The following is a 22,505-nucleotide window of genomic DNA, read 5'->3' as shown; positions in this document are numbered from 1 at the left end:
CCCCCTTCATGGTATAATATCTCCATCCTAAGCCTCTTCCTGATATAATGTTTCCCTTTCCTGGTATAATGTCTTCATTCTTGGCCTTTCTCTGCTGTAATGTCCAACACCTTGGGCCCCTTCCTATAATAATGTCCCCCATCCCATCCTCCCACACAGGCCCAGTCACAGTCGCACTTTCTACAACCGCGATCGTTATACCCCTGTGTGTAGAACCGCTGGAGGAAGCACAGTACAGCTCTTGGCTTTTTTCGGCAGTTCTATAGAATATGAACACATCGTGGTTGAGTTTGTGCATTTCTGCTCCATTCAAGACGAGATTTTAGCTCCCTGTTCTCAGAGCTCTAGAAGACCATTATCGGGATCCCTGGGGGGGCCCATGTGGTCAGATCAGACCCCAAATAATTAGTAAGTTTCTTACTAGTCCTTTTTTCACATGCGTGTTCTAATACATGTTTTTCTGCAGATAGAACATGTACTCATTATTATGGATGATCACATGTCCACTTTTTTTGCAAAAATAAAAATGGAGACGTCGGTTTTTGCTCTGCGCAAAGGATCAAAAGCGCCCAGAGACAACTATACGGATCCTTGGAAAAAAAAAGGATAGTGCGTCCCTCCAGGTGTCACCTCAGTAGTGGAAGCTTGAATTTTTTTTCCCAGTATACTGACGTTCTCCATCAGCTGTAATGGAGCAGGGTCTCTACTTATCACAACTCGCAGTACTTACTGCCTGCACTTGTCTTGCTGCAGGCAATCAGCTCCGTGCATGCTTAACCCTTTACGTGGCACATAATATAATCATCTTTCATGTTTCTGTAACTTCAGACACGTCAGTACTACCAGAACATCTTGCCTCCTGTCTCCTGATGCTCCCAATTATCCCAGCACTGATCACATCTGCCATTATCACTGTTTTAATAATGAAACTTGTTTTTTGACACATTGTTTATTTCTTGTGTTAACCCTTTTCTTACTGAATCAATGCAAATGATGTAATTAAAATGCATAAAGTAGTGATGTGCCACTGTGCAGAGCTATGATGGCATGACAAATAATGAGGAATGGGTTTGTAGGACAGTGACACACTGACACTTGGGGTACAGGATAATGTCACTGACACTTGGGGTACAGGATAATGACACTGACACTTGGGGTACAAGATTATGACACTGACACTTGGGGTACAAGATTATGACACTGACACTTGGGGTACAGGACAATGACACTGACACTTGGGGTACAGGATAATGTCACTGACACTTGGGGTACAGAATAATGACACTGACACTTGGGGTACGGGATAATGACACTGAAACTTGGGGTACAGGATAATGACACTGACACTAGGGGTACAAGATTATGACACTGACACTTGGGGTACAAGATAAGGTCACTGACACTTGGGGTACAGGATTATGACACTGACACCTGGGGTACAGGATGATGGCACTTGCACTTGGGGTACAGGATTATGACACTGACACTTGGGGTACAGGATAATGACACTGACACTTGGGGTACAGGATAATGGCACTGACACTTGGGGTACAGGATAAGGTCACTGACACTTGGGGTACATGATTATGACACTGACACTTGGGATACAGGATGATGGTGTCACGCTCATGCCCTGACTGGTGGGCATGAGCTCGGGGAGGTTGTGACCCCACTGTGCCACAAACCAGACTACCCTGGAAGGGGCGTGACTATGACAGCTGCCTGGGTTTTCGCTGGAGCCTCTGATAGTGAGGTCAGGCTTGTGCAGCAGGCAGCTGCCAGATGCTACTCCAGGGCGGTGTCTGGCTGTGGCTGCTGATCCCACTTGGGAGACAGGATTGTTGCGGGAATCAGGCAGGACTGGCAGAAGAGCATGGCTGAAACTCAGACAAGTAGGCTGGCATGGCTGAGACACAGGGCTGGCAGAGATACGGCAGAGAACACAGGGCTGGCAGGCATGGCAGAGATCACAAGGCTGGCAGGCACGGCAGAGAACACAGGGCTGGCAGGCACGGCTGGAACACAGGACTGGTTGGTGTGGTGTATGAAGGAACAGGTAGGGACCTGTTCACACTGGAGGTGCAGGTATGGATATGTAGTATGACGGAACAGGTAGGGACCTGTTCACACTGGATGTGCAGTGTCATGAATCCCCAATGGCTAGGGATAGCTCAGGACAAGCAAAGTATAAAAATATCGGACGAGCTCTAGGGTGATGGAACCTGGGCTGACCGCTGCCCTACGCCTGACAAACGCAACTAGAGATAGCCAGGGAGCGTGCCTACGTTGGTTCTAGACGCCACGCACCAGCCTAAGAGCTAACTAGTACTGCAGAGAAAACAAAGACCTCACTTGCCTCCAGAGGAATTAACCCCAAAGATATAGTTGCCCCCCACATGTATTGACGGTGAAATGAGAGGAAGGCACACACATAGAGATGATGTATATAGTTTTAGCAAATTGAGGCCCGCTGAAAACTAGAAAGCAGAATGATACAAAAGGGGACTGAGCGGTCAGCAAAAAACCCTAATCGAAAAAACCATCCTGAGATTACAAGAACCCATGTGCCAACTCATGGCACATGGGGAGAACCTCAGTCCACTAGAGCAACCAGCTAGCATAGAGACATTCTAAGCAAGCAGGACCAAAAAACAAACAACTGAAAATCAGAACTTAGCTTATCCTGAAAGATCTGGGAGCAGGTAGGCAGGAACCAAACAGAGCACATCTGAACACATTGATAGCCGGCAAGGGAAATGACAGAAAGGCCAGGTAAAATAGGAAACACCCAGCCTCTGATGGACAGGTGGAAACCAAAGGCCGCAACCCACCAAAGTCACCCAGTACCAGCAGTAACCACCAGAGGGAGCCCACAAACAGAATCCACAACAGTGCAGGTACGGAAACAAGTCAGAAGGAAAGGAGAATGAAGGAACAGGTTGGGACCTGTTCACACAGGAAGAGAAGAGCAAGGCTGCAGATAGGAGCGGAAGAGCAGCAAGAGATAGCGTAGCAACAAAAGCTAAGCAGAGCAGAACCGCAAGGAATGCGGAGAGGAGCTGCAGCAAGAGGTTTCTGCAGCAGCAAAGCAGAGCAGAACTGCAAGGAATGCGGAGAGGAGCTGCAGCAAGAGATTACTGCAGCAGTAGAAGATAAGCAGAATAGAAAGGAGCAGAAGCGCAGGAGTGCGGAGCAGAGGTAAAGCCACTAAGGTACAGAGCTGGCAGAGCCGCAAGAGTGCGGAGCATAAGCAGACTGAGAAACACAAGGAAAGACACAACAAGGAAGGAAGCCACAGACAAGGAGACCGAGATAGACCAAGTTCAGACAAGGAAATGGAACAAGACAAGAAACAAGAACAAAGACACAGGGACCAGGATATTCAGCCTTGGGGTACAGGATAATGGCACTGACACTTGGGGTACAGGATTATGACACTGACACTTGGGGTACAGGATAATGTCTCTCACACTTGGGGTACATGACCGTGTATGGCCAATTTGGCTCCTTCTTACCCCAAAAAATCAACCACCACCCCACATTCCCCCAATAACCAGACTTCAAAATGAAAACGAAACACAATAGTTTCTTTTGGATAATTTTGGCCACAGCGGCCAGTTAATAAATAAACAATAACAAACATTTCTTATTAAGCATTAGTATACATTTATGCAAAAATTCGAGGGGAGGGTTCTTGGAGCCCACCGGGAAAAAATTCTGGCTTAAAATATTTTGGCAAAACCAAAAAACAGAACTTAAACACCTCAAATTACCCTCAGCCGTACCACCAGCTCGAGGGCACCATAATTCCCGTTCCGGGAACAAATTAACCACCACCAGCTCCCAGGGTAAAAACCCCTGTCCAGAGCCTGTAACCAAAATGCCAGAACAACCAACCAATTTAACTGTCCGGAATTTCCTTCAAATTCCTTCCCCGCTTAATCCGCATCAACTCCAAGAACCCAACCCCCCGCCACGAGCCACTGTGACAAATTGATCACAAGCCTATACCAAATTTTGACCGCCACTAACCCTTACTAAACAAAAAACAAACCTGTCTAAAAAAGGGAGGGTGGGTGGGTCTCTTTCCTCTTGCCTCCCCAGTGTCAAGTGACACCTTTTCCCGCACTTTTCTCTTATATACCCATGCCCCCCCACTGCAAAAACCCCTCCCTACGCTCCCTTTCACCCAATCGTACCATTCAGGCACACATTTCAAATAATGCTTATGGCCAAGCACAGTCATGGGGGGCCTACATTAAGCTGTGCTAATTCCTACCCCCTCCTTGACCGTGTATGGCCAATTTGGCTCCTTCTTACCCCAAAAAATCAACCACCACCCCGCGTTCCCCCAATAACCAGACTTCAAAATGAAAACGAAACACAATAGTTTCTTTTGGATAATTTTGGCCACAGCGGCCAGTTTATTAACAAACAATAACAAACATTTCTTATTAAGCATTAATATACATTTATGCAAAAATTCGAGGGGAGGGTTCTTGGAGCCCACCGGGAAAAAATTCTGGCTTAAAATATTTTGGCAAAACCAAAAAACTGAACTTAAACACCTCAAATTACCCTCAGCCATACCACCAGCTCGAGGGCACCATAATTCCCATTCCAGGAACAAATTAACCACCACCAGCTCCCAGGGTAAAAACCCCGTCCAGAGCCTGTAACCAAAATGCCAGAACAACCAACCAATTTAACTGTCCGGAAATTCCTTCCCCACTTAATCCGCATCAACTCCGAGAACCCCACCCCCCACCACAAACGCACAGCCCTGAAAACCTCAGGCTCGTGACTGCCCCAACGCCACTATGGCTCTCTCCAGTCCTTCCTGTATTGACAGGGCCCACAAATCCACTCCAATCTCATTCAGGTGAACCCCGTCTTCCTTCCAAAAATTACCAACACCCGCCTCTAAATCAAAATGCCGCACACTAATACCCCCGTTCCTGGAGACGAATTTTGCTACCGCTCTGTTCAACTTCACCCTAGCCCTATTGATCCCCTTGAAAGATCGCGCTAACCTCCACTTCTTACGAGGAACAATATCCGACCAGACTGTTAAAACACCCGGGAACTCCCTCCACAACCGGAGGAAATAAAATTGGATGTCTCTTATCAAATCTCTGACTGGTTTGGAGCCTAAATCGTTCCCTCCCAAATGCACCACCAAAATATCAGGGGCTCTATCCAAGCGGGCAGCGCGTACAAAATAAGAAATCACCCTGCTCCAAACCATACCCCGAAAACCGAGCCACCGAACAACAACTTGCTCTCTATGGAAACCCAACTGCCTACCGTCCGGCCTAGTGTCCGCCCGAAGTGCCCCCCAATAGACAAAGGAATGTCCAAAAATCCCAGGCAAGGTATGGGCCCCGACCTGAAATATAATAATAACAACAGTAACCGTTAAACAAGGACCATAACCCTACCAAGCCATCGTAATTAATGCCGTACATAAGACAAATAACGGCCGGAGCTCCAGCGTCCGATACGCTTAATCAGTTCCGGCCCCAAGCCAAGGCTATCAGCCTCAGACGCTGCCCCGATCCTGAATGAATGCGATCCGAATTCATCCCGCGGAAAACCCAACACCCTTAAACTTTTGTGAAGAATCGCAATAAACTGATAACGGGACAGAAAAACCTCGTCTTGATGGCACAACAATGGGCCCTCCCGACTAGACCACAAGTTCCAATAAGCCCGTAAACACTGTTCCTTGCACATCAATGACCCTGCAACTCTGCCCAAAACGACCCGTTTTCCTGCCCCAACTTGATCCGTCTTGGAACGCCGGATCCAAAAAACGATACCACCAGTCCAAAAATCAAAGTCCTGGGCCAATAATCCGCCCGCACTAACTCTGCTACGAGACACCAACTCCCCTATACGTAAGGCTCAGAAAAAAGCCAAAGAAAAAGCCAAACGAAACAAAACCGTTTCAAATTGAGAGCAGCAGATGCAATCCAATATTCCGCCTAAACGTTCCAGAACATTAAACGATATAGGCCGGCGCCCGTCAACACTCTTTGTACCCCTCCGAAACCCTTTTAAAGCTTGCCGTACCCAAAAATTTTTTGTCACATCCACCGAACCCTCCAGCTTAAAACCAAACGCTAAACCGGCCACAAATTTGTTCACCTTAGCGATGGACCAACCTGAATCTGCCGCCCTACCGACCAAACACAAAACGGCTAACAGCTTGTCTTCCTCAGACCCAAACGCACCCCACTGAACCACCGAACTCTGCCAAATATTCCATGCTGCTTCATATGCCGCCCAAGTCTGACTTGTAACTGAGGCCCGAATCAACCGGCCCGCTCCTCCGTAGGAATCTCCCACAAGTGCGAAGGGCATACCACTCCTGTTGCGTCCGCTTCTGGCGCCAGCTCCCGGAAACGTTCCCACTGTAAACGAGATAAGGCATCTGCTAACGAATTTTCAACGCCAGGTACATGCACCGCTGAAATCCATGCATTGATCTCCAAACATTGTATTACCAGTTCTCTCACCAACTTTATCACGGGAGGCGATGATGCTGACAGCGTGTTAATCACCGACACGACACTCATGTTGTCGCAATGGAACCTGATTCTGCGATTCGGAAACACGTCTCCCCAAATTAAAACTGCCACCACAATGGGAAACAACTCCAACAACGCGAGGTTTTTTGTGAGGCCGATCTCGTGCCAACCATCCGGCCACGTTCCAACGCTCCATCGGCCTGCGCAATAGGCCCCGTAACCGACGCTGCCTGCTGCGTCCATGTAGATCTCACAATCAAAATTGTTCACCAACTGCTGCTTTATCAGAGAGCGACCGTTATAGCGCACCAAAAAACTCTGCCACACCAACAAATCATCCCTATGTTCTTGACGCAGTCGAATGAAATGATGTGGTGACCGTACCCCCGCAGTCGCCCTGGACAACCTACAGCAAAAAATTTGTCCCATGTGCATAATCCTACACGCAAAATTCAAGCAACCAAGCAAAGACTGCAACTCTTTCAAAGTCACCTTTTTCAGCCTGACAACGCGTCCGACCTCCTGTTGTAAAAACAACAATTTTTCCTCCGGTAACCGACATACCATTTTTTCCGAGTCTATCAGAATACCCAGGAAACTTAAAACTGTGCAGGGGCCCTCAGTTTTCTCTTTAGCCAAAGGGACACCAAAAAGCTCCGCCACCCATTCCATGGCGGCCAAAGTATTGTTACATACATTAGAATCAGGAGGACCTATGAACAAAAAATCATCCAAATAATGAATGACGGATGGAACACCAGCAACCTCCCTGACCACCCATTCCAGAAAGGTGCTAAACGTCTCGAACAAGGAACAAGAAATGGCACAACCCATCGGTAGACACCTGTCTAGATAATAACCGTCATTTCAGAAACAACCCAACAACGGAATACTGTCTGGGTGAATAGGAAGTAATCTAAAGGCCGACTCCACATCCGTCTTGGCCAGCAGAGCTCCCATGCCGTAACTGCGCACCCAGTGCACCGCCATATCAAAAGACGTATAGACCACCGAACATAACTCCTGTGAAATGCCATCATTAACAGACAACCCCTTCGGGTACGACAAATGGTGAATTAAGCGAAACTTATTCGGCTCCTTTTTTGGGACGACCCCCAACGGTGAGACGATCATCCCTTCAACAGGTAAACTTGCCATTCGCCCTAACTCTACCTCCTTTTTTAACTTTTCACTAACCACAGCTGCATGCAACGCAGCCGACTTCAAATTCAACCGAAAACGGGACCGCATGATCAGGAGGGGGGGATGTGAAAACCTTCCGCAAAACCCTCACTAATGACTCCACCCTTAACACGATCAGGGTACCTACTTAGAAAGGGGGCCATCTTTTGAAGTCTCACCGGCGTCTCCCCCTTGACCGGCACCCATTGCCGGCTTACCTCTCGCTTTCTTAAAGCATTTTGAGGCCCCATGGGAACCTCCATTACAGTAGGAGCACACATGTTTGATCTTACATGTGTTTCCGTATTTGCACTGGCCCTCGTTAAATTGCCAGCACGTTCCTGATTTATCCTTTGCTCCCTGTGACCCCTGACCACTATTGCCGTGGCCTGTTTGTTGGGTGCCACTCCCCCCGCTCCCGTGAAAGGACTGCCCGTACCTAACCGGCGCCATCACTTTTAACCAAAGTCCTATATCTTTTTGGTCCTACCGTATCTCAGGCCTGACAGCCTTCCTCTGCCTAAACTGTTCATCATAACGTAACCAGGCCTGCCCGCCATAAGTACGGTGTGCCTCCTCAATCGCATCAAGATAACAGAATAAGCCGGAACAATTTTCCGGAGACTTCTCACCTATTACACTTGCTAAAATTGCAAACGCTTGCAACCAATTAATAAACGTCTGTGGGATAAGCCTCCACCTCCTCTTTTCCTCCTCTTCCTTCTTGCTGTCATCCTTTTTTCCCTTGTCCAGACTAAACTTCTCTAATGGGAGTAGGGAAAAAATCTCCACGTACTCGTCGCGCCAAATTTTTTCTTTAACTTCCTTCTTCAAATGAGCCCCCAACGGCCCCTCAAAACATACATACACCTCACTCTTAGCCCTATCATCTAACTTAACTGTGTTTCCTTTACCTTTTTCCGTTTGCATGGACACGGACACACCGGACACCGACACACTGGACACTGACGGCGACTGCTCAATCACTACCGATCTATCTTGTCCCGGTATCGGCTGCACTGCAACCCCCGCCCCCTGGACCCAATCCCCGATCGGCGATGCCACCGTCTCCATCCCTGCCCCGCTCTGCAATCTGCTCAAGAGTTGGGACACGCTAACCAAGACGTCTCGCAACCCGGGCACAACCGACCCACCAGTAACTCCTAAATCCGTCGCCCTCCCACTCGACGCCTGATTACCCCGCACGTCCGCTGCTAAAACCCCCGTGGGCAACAAACTAGACATAGATTGATACTCACCGAGCTGCGCAGGTGCTGTGTCCCTGCCAGCCGTACGTCCTGCATCCCGCCGATCCCTGTCGACCTCTGGATTGTTGTCGGAAAAGGAGTCTTCAGCGCCGCTGCGCTGCTCCTGGCCCGCGCCCCTGGCCTCCACATCACCAGGGGGGACCGGAGCGTCTGTTGTGATCCGACCGCCCGACCTCATCCTTGATCTGGACCGTGCTTGTGCTGCAGGCTGTGTATCCCTGGTCGACTCTCGTCCTCTGCCAGGCCGCGGAGCCTTGCTGCGCCGCCCGACCGGAGCCCGTCGTCCACATCTTGGTCCCGGTACGCCCTTGTTACCGCTGTGCCCGCAGCACTCCTACTGCTCGTGCTCCCGCCGACTGGACCCGGTGCTGTGGCCGTGCTGCTGTGACGCACCGCTCTGGTGCCCATACGCCCGGTGACCGCCGCTCCCTGCGTGCCTCCTCTCGCCAGCAGTGCCGCGGTGCTGCTTCTGCAGTTCGGTCTCCTCACTGCAGCTCCCCTGGTCCTCGCTGCCTGCCGAGGAGCCGCAGGCCTCTCTTCCGGTGCGGCCCTTGTTTCCGGCACGGCCCTCTCCACTGCTGCGCTCCTGGGACCTGTGCCAGCCGGCCGGCGGGGAGGATTCCTGCCAGAGGGGGCACAGCGGGGGGACGCCGCTCCGCTGCACCCGGCCTCCGCAGGGTCCCCTGAGGGGCTCCTAGGCCTACGCCTGCCACGCGTGCTCACCTCCGGTGATAGTCTCTGCGGCGGCCTCATCCTCCTGCCGCGCCTGCCTCTGATGTCCTGACCTGCATTGCCGAGCAGTGACGCAAGCTGCTCTTCCAACCATCCTCCCCGTCTGGACCTTGCTATGTCTCTGAGGCGACCCACCAAATCTTTCACCGACTCCATCGCTGACAAGGTGATCCAACCGGCTGTGTGGTGAGAAGGGGGTGGGTGGGTCTCTTTCCTCTTGCCTCCCCAGTGTCAAGTGACACCTTTTCACGCACTTTTCTCTTCTATACCCACGCCCCCCCAATGCAAAAACCCCTCCCTACGCTCCCTTTCACCCAATCGTACCATTCAGGCACACATTTCAAATAATGCTGATGGCCAAGCACAGTCATGGGGGGCCTACATTAAGCTGTGCTAATTCCTGCCCCCTCCTGGATTATGACACTGACACTTCGGGTACAGGATGATGGCACTTGTACTTGGGGTACAAGATTATGACACTGACGCTTGGGGTACAGAATAATGACACTGACACTTGGGGTACAGGATAATGACACTGAAACTTGGGGTACAAGATTATGACACTGACACTTGGGGTACAGGATAAGGTCACTGACACTTGGGGTACAGGATTATGACACGACGCTTGGCGTACAGGATTATGGTACTTGCACTTGGGGTACAGGATTATGACTCTGACACTTGGGGTACAGGATAAGGTCACTGACACTTGGGGTACAGGATGATGGCACTTGCACTTGGGGTACAGGATTATGACACTGACACTTGGGGTACAGGATGGTGGCACTTGCACTTGGGGTACAGGATTATGACACTGACACTTGGGGTACAGGATAATGACACTGACATTAGGGGTACAGTATAATGGCACAGACACTTGGGGTGCAGGATAATGACACTGACACTTGGGGTACAGGATAATGACACTGACACTTGGGGTGCAGGATAATGACACTGACACTTGGGGTACAGGATAATGGCACTGACACTTGGGGTGCAGGATAATGGCACTGACACTTGGGGGACAGGATAATGACACTGACACTTGGGGTACAGGATAATGACACTGACATTAGGGGTACAGTATAATGGCACAGACACTTGGGGTGCAGGATAATGACACTGACACTTGGGGTACAGGATAATGACACTGACACTTGGGGTGCAGGATAATGACACTGACACTTGGGGTACAGGATAATGGCACTGACACTTGGGGTGCAGGATAATGACACTGACACTTGGGGTACAGGATAATGGCACTGACACTCTGTTAGGTTGAACAATAAGAAATGTTCACTTAGTTGCCTACTCCTGGCCTAATTGGATAGTGATGAGGTGTGCACTAAAGAAATAATATCAGAAAGACACATTCGGATGTAAGCTCTCTTTGATCAACCTATGGCTCAGCTCCAAGACCTTTATTTAATCTGAACATAGGTTTATATAACCCCTGTAAGGGGGCTCGGTTAGCTCTAAAATGGGAGTGATCGGATGTATTCCATTGTTTAGTGGGTTGGGCAATGAGCTAGTCCATGGGCGGATCCATGATGTCATCAGGCTGGATTGGTCCATGAGGTAATCGGAGTGGGCGTCACCATGGGCGTATCCTTGAGGTCATCAGGCTGGGCGTCATCTTGGATACCAGCACATGGTGTGCTGATACAGAAAATGGCAGCCATCTTTAGTGTCACACTTTGATCCGAGCATGCTTATGTAAGGTGAAATAATACACTTCTTGGGTTCTTTCTCTCAATCTTTTATGTCTTGAGGTTAATTAAGTATTTGATCTTATGGCTCTCCTCAACAACTCCAGATTTAGGATAATGACACTGACATTTGGGGTCCAGGATTATGACACTGACACTTGGGCTACAGTATAATGACATTGACACTTGGGGTACAGGATAATGACACTGACACTTGGGGTTCAGGATAATGATGCATTGATTTCTGTGTGATATGTGTATGAATTGTGTTGCTGTACATATGTGTGTCCCTTTTTAGGGTCAGGAGTAGCAGCGCTTTATCTCATAGAAATTGTAACTTGTAGATTAGGGAGACAAAAAAGCGCATATAGGGTCTTATCCTCAGATTAAGTGCAGTTTTTAACAGGGAGCTGCTCACCTGATGGTATAAAACAAGAGCATGTGCGTATCGGCTGCTGCAGATCCACGGGCGGCCCACGCGACCTTTTCAGAGACGTTGTACAGGATAGTTTTCTGCCAGGAGAGGCAGAATCCGCACCAGAAATTCCTAAGGCTAATCCGCAACGTGTGCACATAGCCTAAGACCGCGCTGCCACAATAATACAGATTCGAATGTAATGAAAAACTCTGGTGGTTTATTCACCGCGTTTCAAGGTCTATCTGACCTCTTCATCAGGAAAATGTCTTTGTGATATTTTCCTGATGAAGAGGTCAGATAGACCTTGAAACGCGTTGAATAAACCACAAGAGCTTTTCATTACATTCGAATCTGTATTATTGTGGCAGCGCGGACTTAATCCACAAACTATCCTGTACAAGATATTGTAACTTAACATAAATAAAGCTGAATGTAATAATCTAGAACTGTTTGATATTGTGCAGCGGGATCGGGAGCTGCCTATTTGTTGGGGCCCCAGTATCTGCCCATCCACCCTTGCTCATGAATGTTGCGCTGCGCAGGTCTGGGCTGAATGTCTCGTCATGAAAGCTATTTGAAGCAACCTCCTCCCTGGGGAGATCAGGGAAAGGGAATGTTTGCTTTCATTTTTCTTGGAGGGTTAAGAATGGGATCTGCAGGTGAGAACTGTGACAGCACAATTAAATACACTGCAGGGATTTAAAGTTCCTCGCTGAGTTATCCCATTAAAAGCAGGCAGCCTGCCTCCCATGTTAATGAAACGCAGGGTTGTGTAGCTCAAGCCTGGAATACTGACGAGGATGAGATGCTGCTGTTTGTGTGCGGCGGCTTTCCACTTTGTTAGTTTTGGTTTCTCATTAAAACTTTCTCTTTCCCAGTAAACATTTCCATACTATAACTCATCCTCTTCAAAGCTACTCAGCAAATCGACCTAAAAGGGAAAGTATCGTCAGAAAGTTGCATCATCTAAATAAAGTTTTAATATAAAGTTTTCCTTAGAGTAATAACTATCCATTCATCATTAGGGGGTGGGGTGTGCAGTCACCTCATCATCACTAAAGAACAAGGTGAGCCACTATATCATCACATTATCATTAAAGGGTGGGGTTGGAAGTCATCTCATTATCACTAAAGGACAGGGTCAGTACAGTTTTCTATCTCGAGAGGACAGAGTCAGTAGAGTCCTCATGATCATGAGATGACAAAGTTAGTAGAGTCCTCATCATCATCAGAGGACAGTCAGTAGATTCCTCATGATCATCAGAGGACAGGGTCAGTAGAGTCCTCTTGATTATCATAGAACAGTCAGTAAAGTCCTCATGATCATCAGAGGACAGGGTCAGTAGAGTCCTCATGATCATCAGAGGACAGTCAGTAGAGTCTTCATGATCATCAGAGGACAGAGTTAGTACAGTCCTCATGATCATGAGAGGACAGGGTCAGTAGAGTTCTGATGATCAACAGAGGACAGAATCAGTAGAGTCTTCATGATCATGAGAAGACAGGGTCAGTAGAGTCCTCGTGATCATGAGAGGACAGGGTCAGTAAAGTTCTTATGATCATGAGAGGACAGGGTCAGTAGAGTCCTCATGATCATGAGAGGACAGGGTCAGTAGAGTCCTCATGATCATGAGAGGACAGAGTTAGTAGAGTCCTCATGATCATCAGAGGACAGAGTCAGTAGAGTCCTCATGATCATGAGAGGACAGGGTCAGTAGAGTTCTTATGATCATGAGAGGACAGGGTCAGTAGAGTCCTCATGATCATGAAATGACAGGGTCACTAGAGTCCTCATGATCATCAGAGGACAGGATCAGTAGAGTCCTCATGAACATCAGAGGACAGGGTCAGTAGAGTCCTCATGATCATGAGACGACCGAGTTAGTACAGTCCTCATGATCATCAGAGGACAGATTCAGTAGAGTCCTCATGATCATGAAAGGACAGGGTCAGTAGAGTCCTCATGATCATGAGAGGACAGGGTCAGTAGAGTTCTTATGATCATGAGAGGACAGGGTCATAGAGTCCTCATGATCATGAGAGGACAGGGTCAGTAGAGTTCTTATGAACATGAGAGAACAGGGTCACTAGAGCCCTCATGATCATGAGAGGACAGGGTCAGTAGAGTTTTCATGATCGTGAGAGGACAGGGTCAGTAGAGTTCTCATGATCATGAGAGGACAGGGTCAGTAGAGTCCTAATGATCATGAGAGGACAGGGTCAGTAGAGTCCTCATGATCATGAGATGCCAGGGTCAGTAGAGTCCTCATGATCATCAGAGGACAGTCAGTAGAGTCTTCATGATCATCAGAGGACAGAGTTAGTACAGTCCTCATGATCATGAGAGGACAGGGTCAGTAGAGTTCTGATGATCAACAGAGGACAGAATCAGTAGAGTCTTCATGATCATGAGAAGACAGGGTCAGTAGAGTCCTCGTGATCATGAGAGGACAGGGTCAGTAGAGTTCTTATGATCATGAGAGGACAGGGTCAGTAGAGTCCTCATGATCATGAGAGGACAGGGTCAGTAGAGTCCTCATGATCATGAGAGGACAGAGTTAGTAGAGTCCTCATGATCATCAGAGGACAGAGTCAGTAGAGTCCTCATGATCATGAGAGGACAGGGTCAGTAGAGTTCTTATGATCATGAGAGGACAGGGTCAGTAGAGTCCTCATGATCATGAAATGACAGGGTCACTAGAGTCCTCATGATCATCAGAGGACAGGATCAGTAGAGTCCTCATGAACATCAGAGGACAGGGTCAGTAGAGTCCTCATGATCATGAGACGACCGAGTTAGTACAGTCCTCATGATCATCAGAGGACAGAGTCAGTAGAGTCCTCATGATCATGAGAGGACAGGGTCAGTAGAGTTCTTATGATCATGAGAGGACAGGGTCAGTAGAGTCCTCATGATCATGAAATGACAGGGTCACTAGAGTCCTCATGATCATCAGAGGACAGGATCAGTAGAGTCCTCATGAACATCAGAGGACAGGGTCAGTAGAGTCCTCATGATCATGAGACGACCGAGTTAGTACAGTCCTCATGATCATCAGAGGACAGATTCAGTAGAGTCCTCATGATCATGAAAGGACAGGGTCAGTAGAGTCCTCATGATCATGAGAGGACAGGGTCAGTAGAGTTCTTATGATCATGAGAGGACAGGGTCATAGAGTCCTCATGATCATGAGAGGACAGGGTCAGTAGAGTTCTTATGAACATGAGAGAACAGGGTCACTAGAGCCCTCATGATCATGAGAGGACAGGGTCAGTAGAGTTTTCATGATCGTGAGAGGACAGGGTCAGTAGAGTTCTCATGATCATGAGAGGACAGGGTCAGTAGAGTCCTAATGATCATGAGAGGACAGGGTCAGTAGAGTCCTCATGATCATGAGATGCCAGGGTCAGTAGAGTCCTCATGATCATCAGAGGACAGTCAGTAGAGTCTTCATGATCATCAGAGGACAGAGTTAGTACAGTCCTCATGATCATGAGAGGACAGGGTCAGTAGAGTTCTGATGATCAACAGAGGACAGAATCAGTAGAGTCTTCATGATCATGAGAAGACAGGGTCAGTAGAGTCCTCGTGATCATGAGAGGACAGGGTCAGTAGAGTTCTTATGATCATGAGAGGACAGGGTCAGTAGAGTCCTCATGATCATGAGAGGACAGGGTCAGTAGAGTCCTCATGATCATGAGAGGACAGAGTTAGTAGAGTCCTCATGATCATCAGAGGACAGAGTCAGTAGAGTCCTCATGATCATGAGAGGACAGGGTCAGTAGAGTTCTTATGATCATGAGAGGACAGGGTCAGTAGAGTCCTCATGATCATGAAATGACAGGGTCACTAGAGTCCTCATGATCATCAGAGGACAGGATCAGTAGAGTCCTCATGAACATCAGAGGACAGGGTCAGTAGAGTCCTCATGATCATGAGACGACCGAGTTAGTACAGTCCTCATGATCATCAGAGGACAGATTCAGTAGAGTCCTCATGATCATGAAAGGACAGGGTCAGTAGAGTCCTCATGATCATGAGAGGACAGGGTCAGTAGAGTTCTTATGATCATGAGAGGACAGGGTCATAGAGTCCTCATGATCATGAGAGGACAGGGTCAGTAGAGTTCTTATGAACATGAGAGAACAGGGTCACTAGAGCCCTCATGATCATGAGAGGACAGGGTCAGTAGAGTTTTCATGATCGTGAGAGGACAGGGTCAGTAGAGTTCTCATGATCATGAGAGGACAGGGTCAGTAGAGTCCTAATGATCATGAGAGGACAGGGTCAGTAGAGTCCTCATGATCATGAGATGCCAGGGTCAGTAGAGTTCTCATGATCATGAGATGACAGGGTCACTAGAGTCCTCATGATCATCAGAGGACAGGGTCAGTAGAGTCCTCATGATCATGAGGACAGGGTCAATAGAGTCCTCATGATCATGAGAGGACAGGGTCAGTAGAGTTCTCATGATCATGAGAGGACAGGGTCAGTAGAGTCCTCATGATCATGAGAGGACAGGGTCAGTAGAGTTCTCATGATTATGAGAGGACAGGGTCAGTAGAGTCCTAATGATCATGAGAGGACAGAGTTAGTAGAGTCTTCATGATCATCAGAGGACAGAGTTAGTACAGTCCTCATGATCAGCAGAGGACAGGGTCAGTAGAGTCCTAATGATCATGAGCGGACAGGGTCAGTAGAGTCCTCATGATCATGAGAGGACAGGGTCAGTAGAGTTCTCATGATCATGAGAGGACAGGGTCAGTAGAGTCCTAATGATCATGAGAGGACAGGGTCAGTAGAGTCCGCATGATCATGAGATGCCAGGGTCAGTAGAGTTCTCATGATCATGAGATGACAGGGTCACTAGATTCCTCATGATCATGAGAGGACATGGTCAGTAGAGTCCTCATGATCATGAGAGGACAGGGTCAGTAGAGTCCTCATGATCATGAGAGGACAGGGTCAGTAGTGTTCTCATGATCTTGAAAGGACAGGGTCAGTAGAGTCCTCATGATCATGAGATGACAGGGTCACTAGATTCCTCATGATCATGAGAGGACATGGTCAGTAGAGTCCTCATGATCATGAGAGGACAGGGTCAGTAGAGTCCTCATGATCTTGAGAGGACAGGGTCTAGAGAGTTCTCATGATCTTGAGAGGACAGGAGAGTCACCACATTATTGCTAGAGGTCAGGATCAGTAGACTCCTCTCAATAGTGTGTGAGATTAGCATAATCATATTATGCTGCAGGAGACCTAGACTGACTATGTTAGCAACAATATTCACAACGATACAGCTCTGTACTACATGACTTCCTGGAGAATATTTTAGCCTTTTAACACTTTTCTGACAATTACAGTAACATTAACAACCACTAACGCTAATGTTAACCCTCCCCATTATTCCTAACACTGTTTCGTCAAAGGGAGATGAAAAAGTAGAAAATAAGAAAGCCGTTTATTCAGCTCTGACTTTGCAACTGTGATGCTTATAAAGTGTGACCATGAGAACAGGGAAAGGAAAGCGCCCGGGGAGATTTGCTTCCTCCTCACACTCACAGGATCATCTGCCTCCTGATATACTGGGTAACACTGTGAGAATAGAGGACGTGTAAATCAATGGAAGGCGACACTTCATTCCTTCAGAGGGAAAACAGCTCTAAAGATACTTTTACCAATGCATCACTCTAATGTCCTGAGAGTCAAAATATGCTGCTTGTAATGTTCTCAGGAACAGCTGCGGATCGGAGCCATTTATAGAACGTCCTTTAATCCGACTGGTGCCGGACAATCAAATAGTATCAGATGCTCATAGCAATGTATCTTTTCTCTCTTGTGAGGATGGAGAAGCCAATGCATGGCAGTAATGTCTGATGGGAATCCTGATGGATCCCACTGACTTTAATAGGTTCCTATTCTGTTCTTGTAAAAAAATCCAAAAAAGCCCAAATGGAAGCTCTTTAACCCTAATGCTAATATGAGCTTTTTCGGCCTTTTCTATAGAAAGAAGTGAAAGTATACTTGTAGGCTGTTGAAAGAGTGTGGAAAAATTTCCTAAGCTCTTGCAGCTTCCAGTTATAGAATGAAGGGCAGCTCTGAAGTACAAAGTGCTGCTCTAACCTATAAAATACTGTATAAACTGAGCCAGAACAGGAAATAAGTATGGAAAAAACTTTTTCCTCTTGCTTTGTTGACGTTGTAGTTGTATTTGTTTATGAAACACCTGAAGGAGAAGTTTGTTTCTTTTGTGATCATTCTCTGTAACTTTGATAAATATTTACACCTTGTATCTGATTGTCTTTGTATCTACAGTGATACAAGACTGGTGGTCACTCTCTGAGATAAAAAATACTGCAGGAAATGAGGAGGTTCCGATAATTCTCGTCTTCTGATGTTTTTCAGATATTGATGAATGCGCTGCCAAAATGCATTACTGTCAAGCCAATACAATGTGCGTTAATTTACCGGGGTCCTACCGATGTGACTGCCTGCCGGGGTACACACGCGTGGATGATTTTTCCTGCACAGGTAAGAGCAGACTTTGGTCTATTATATATTAGACAATCTGATAATACTTGGGTTTATTATCCCCGGGATGTTGGTGCTACCTTATATCCACCTACTTCATCATTATACTGCAGAGACCAGTGATTACTCAAGCTTTCCTGGTCCCTTCGTTTCTTTAGGTTCTTTGCCAGCAACTTTTAAAAAAAGTTTTTGTATTGTAATGACTAGTGATGAGTGAATATACTCGGTACTCGAGATTTCCCGAGCACGCTCGGGTGTCCTCCGAGTATTTTTTAGTGCTCGGAAATTTAGTTTTCATAGCCTCAGCTGAATGATTTACATCTGTTAGCCAGCTTGATTACATGTGGGGATTCCCTAGCAACCAGGCAACCCCCACATGTACTTATGCTGGCTAACAGATGTAAATCATTCAGCTGCTGTGATGAAAACTAAATCTCCGAGTACTTACAAATACTCAGAGGACACCCGAGCATGCTCGGATAATCTCGAGTACCGAGTATACTCGCTCATCACTAGTAATGACCAAATTCAGACAGGGGACAGGTCCTCCAGAAAGAGAAATTTTCTGGGGGTTTCTCATCTTCTTAAATGGACAAAAAAAATTGCAAAGTTCTTGTAAGAAGAGCAACTTTGCATTTACCTCTTACTAAAAATTCTACCTGTTCTCAAGAAAGGAGGTTTTTTTAATTGTATAGGTCATTGCCTAGGTTACCCGTCAACTCTGCAGTCTATTAGGCTATGTGCACACTTTGCGGATTCCACTGCGGATTTTTCCGCAGCGGAATTTCAAAATCCGCAGTGAAAACCCGTCGCGGTTATTACTGCGGATTTATCGCGGTTTTTACTGCGGATTCTTATGCGGTTTTTCATCTGCATTTTCCTATTGGAGCAGGTGAAAATCCGCAGAAAAGAAGTGACATGCTGCGGAATGTAATCCGCTGCGTTTCCGCGCGGCTTTTTCCGCAGCATGTGCACAGCGTTTTTTGTTTCCCATAGGTTTACATTGTACTGTAAACTCATGGGAAACTGCTGCGGATCCGCTGCAAAATCCGCAAAGTGAGCACATAGCCTAAGTGGTGGCTAGTCTGCTAGGCAAAGAGCATAGTGATAACGAGCTGTTCCTTAAAGAGCCTGCAAGTGCTGCTCTGAAGCTGGCCAGATTGCTAGATCCGGCCACTGTCAGTCCCTCTGGGCTCCTCAAAATCTACAGAGGCAAAACTGCCTCTGCTTGCCGCATCGGAGAGCGTAAATTCATACCGCTCGTCCAAAATGTTAATCTTCTGCAGCGCACCGTCCCCTGACGAGTGGGAAGCCGGGAGGCAGAGAATCGGTGCACTCCTGCAGAAAGACAATAGGACAACTCCTTTAAGTCAAAATTGTCCAAAAGGTATATAAAAATGGTATTTATAAACTGGTTAACCCTTTAACTGCATCATGTGAAAATTCAGGAAACCTATGAAATAATTCCCAGATTATGTTACTAATTTAATAGTTACAAATCCACCCAATAAAGGTCTGTGCTGGCTACAGTATAATTGTACTTGGTCTCTTCAAAGGGACACTATCAGCACGTAATGACTGTTCAAACCAAGCACAGGTGCTTGGTTCACCCTTGGTGTGCCCAAACATTTCACTACAACTTCCCACTAACTTTGCTTCCCTAGTCTACCACCACCCATCATCTTAATTGATTGACAGCTCCGGCTTTATAGAGCCAGAAATGGACGGAGAAAGATGGAAAACTAATAGTTGAGAAGGTGCACTGAAATGTTTGGCCACACCAGGGGTGCACCGAATGCCTGTGCTTGGTTTGAACAGTCATTCTGTTCTGATAGTGTCGCTTTAAGAAAATTAATTGAAGAAATTTATAAAAATAAAATAAATAAAAAGGGGCACCGATACATTAAGGAGTGCATTATGATGAGCTATTGGACTGCGAAGGGCGCATATATTGTTCTTGCAGAGGGGTCTCTTCTGTCTGTCTCCGCCATTGTTTCTAGGGGGTGAGGACCTGGGTACAGACACTGCATTGGGGTTACACAATGTCTTTGGCTTGCAGACTAGATTGTGGCTCGCTGCAGTGTCTTTACATTGCCTTATGTGTTAGTATATTTTTTCATGTGCAGTAGCCATCTGAAAAATACAATGTATCCATTTAATGAACCGCAAGCATTGCAGAACGTCGGCACTATAGCTGAGAGCTGCTTACTATTACTGAACTGCGCTGCACAAATGACCCTCTTTGCTCACTACATCTCTCCTCTTATGCTGCTTCAGACGGGGTACGGTCCGCCGAGACCCCCGTGCCTTCTGTTTCCTTCCAGGGCTGGTGCTGTTGATGCCAAATGCCTGCACTGATATTGTGATTAGTGGTGCATCACCGAAACAGAATTTCTTTTAATTATGTCAGCTCCGTTTAGAGCCCTTCCTGAGGGGATGCTGTTTATGGAGCCACGTTCAGGCTCAGAGCCCCCATCAATGAGAGGCAAAGCATTTTATTTTTGTATTCCTGAGTTCTCATTATTTAGCAGCAGCATCATTTGCATGATGTTTGGTGGTCACTTTTTTTTTAATTGTCCTTGTGGAATGGATCTGGATTTTTGAGGGGAGGATTCGGATGGAATGCAAATGTCGGCAGAATTCTGCAAGTTCCAGCTGCTCGGTTCAGTCTAACTTGGGGTCTTCTGGATGTCGGCCACAGGCGGATTATACAAACTTTGTCAGATTGTGCCAAATCTAGAGGAAAAAAATGGCATCAATGGCCAAAGGGAACATTGGGGAACTCCCCCAAGTAACTCGTACCCAATCAAAAGAGGAACACTGAGCAGGGGTGTGGCTCTAGGCGGAGCCAAGGGTGGTGTCACTCCTCTGCTTAAAAGTATCAAACATCCTAAGTGCCTCATGAGAAAGATTATAACTGCCTCTCTGGTCACATCCAAAGCTGCATTTAAAATGTTGTTAGTTGTGATTGAAAACATAACACAATCTGCAATCTGCTGAACCATGTTCTGGAAACTGAGGTGGCACTGTACAGATAAAATCCAACCGCAGCTTTGAAAGTAACTGGAGAAGAGGACATGATACAAATCTAGAAAAGGATATGATATGTAAAGCGTTTGCAAAGCTTTCCGGCATTAAATCAAGATAAGCTCTAAAATGATGTTTGTAGCTGGAGCAGTTTTTTAAGCTCGAAAGGGTCCTTATGTAATATGAGCAACATTGTGGCTCAGTGGTTAGTACTGTGGCTGTGGTTAGTAGGGTGGTTCAGTGGTTAGCACTGTTGCTCAGTGGTTATTTAGGTGGCGCAGTGGTTAGAACAGTTGATCAGTGGTAAGGGAGGCTCAGTGGTTAACACTGTGGCTCAATGGTTAACACTGTGGCTCAGTGGTTAGTTGGGTGGTGCAGTGGTTAGAATAGTGGCTCAGTTGTCAGTAGGGTGGCTCAGTGCTTAGCACTGTTGCTCAATGGTTAGGACAGTGGCTCAGTAGTTAGCTCGGTGGCTCAGTAGTTAGCTCGGTGGCTCAGTAGTTACCATGATGGCACAGTGTTTAGCATGGTGTCTCAGTGGTCAGCACTGTTGCTTTTCAGCGCTCAAGTCCTGGGTTCAAATCCAACCAAGGACATCTGCAAGGAGTTTGTATGTTCTCCCGGTGTTTGCGTGGGTTTCATCTGGGTTCTCTGGTTTCTTCCCACACTCCAAATACATCCTGATAGGGAATTTCATTAGTGAGCCCCAATGGCAACAGCGATGATAATGTCTGCAAAGCGCTGCGGTATATCATGATGCTACATAAGCAATTAAAGTAAATAATAGATCACAGGATCATCATCTGCAGCATCATGGACTACCTGCCCACATTGCATTAGTTGCCACACCCCCATGCTGGAGGCAGAGGCCATCTCTGAACCCCCAGGTGGAGGACACTGGACACATAATTTCGGCACTTAGGATAATGCAGTTTGGGGCTTGTGATCGGTCTCCCAGGAAAGCAGGCAGGAATTCCGCACTTTAATTAGCGGTCAGGTCTCCTTTAAATCTGATCTGATTTATGGCATTGCACTGTTCGGATTGCGGCAGCAGCCGGAGGTTATAATCTATCGTTTTTTTTTCTCAAGTCCATTTCCTTACTA

General features: G+C 47.2%; 1 protein-coding gene across 4 annotated transcripts in view; it reads left to right on the top strand.

The window, feature by feature from the left end:
* NELL1 (neural EGFL like 1) overlaps positions 1–22,505 on the top strand; it is a 988,017-nt gene that overhangs the window by 528,564 nt on the left and 436,948 nt on the right. For all 4 annotated transcript variants that reach the window (XM_077287196.1, XM_077287197.1, XM_077287195.1 and 1 more), the window contains one exon: positions 18,249–18,374. In XM_077287196.1, the coding sequence (XP_077143311.1) occupies positions 18,249–18,374 (126 nt within the window). The remainder of the gene's footprint in view (positions 1–18,248; positions 18,375–22,505) is intronic.

The sequence above is a fragment of the Ranitomeya variabilis genome, chromosome 2 (assembly GCF_051348905.1).
Source record: "Ranitomeya variabilis isolate aRanVar5 chromosome 2, aRanVar5.hap1, whole genome shotgun sequence".
NCBI lineage: Eukaryota > Metazoa > Chordata > Amphibia > Anura > Dendrobatidae > Ranitomeya > Ranitomeya variabilis.
Note: the sequence above shows the minus strand (reverse complement) of the source record. Positions and strands in the feature narration are given on the sequence as shown.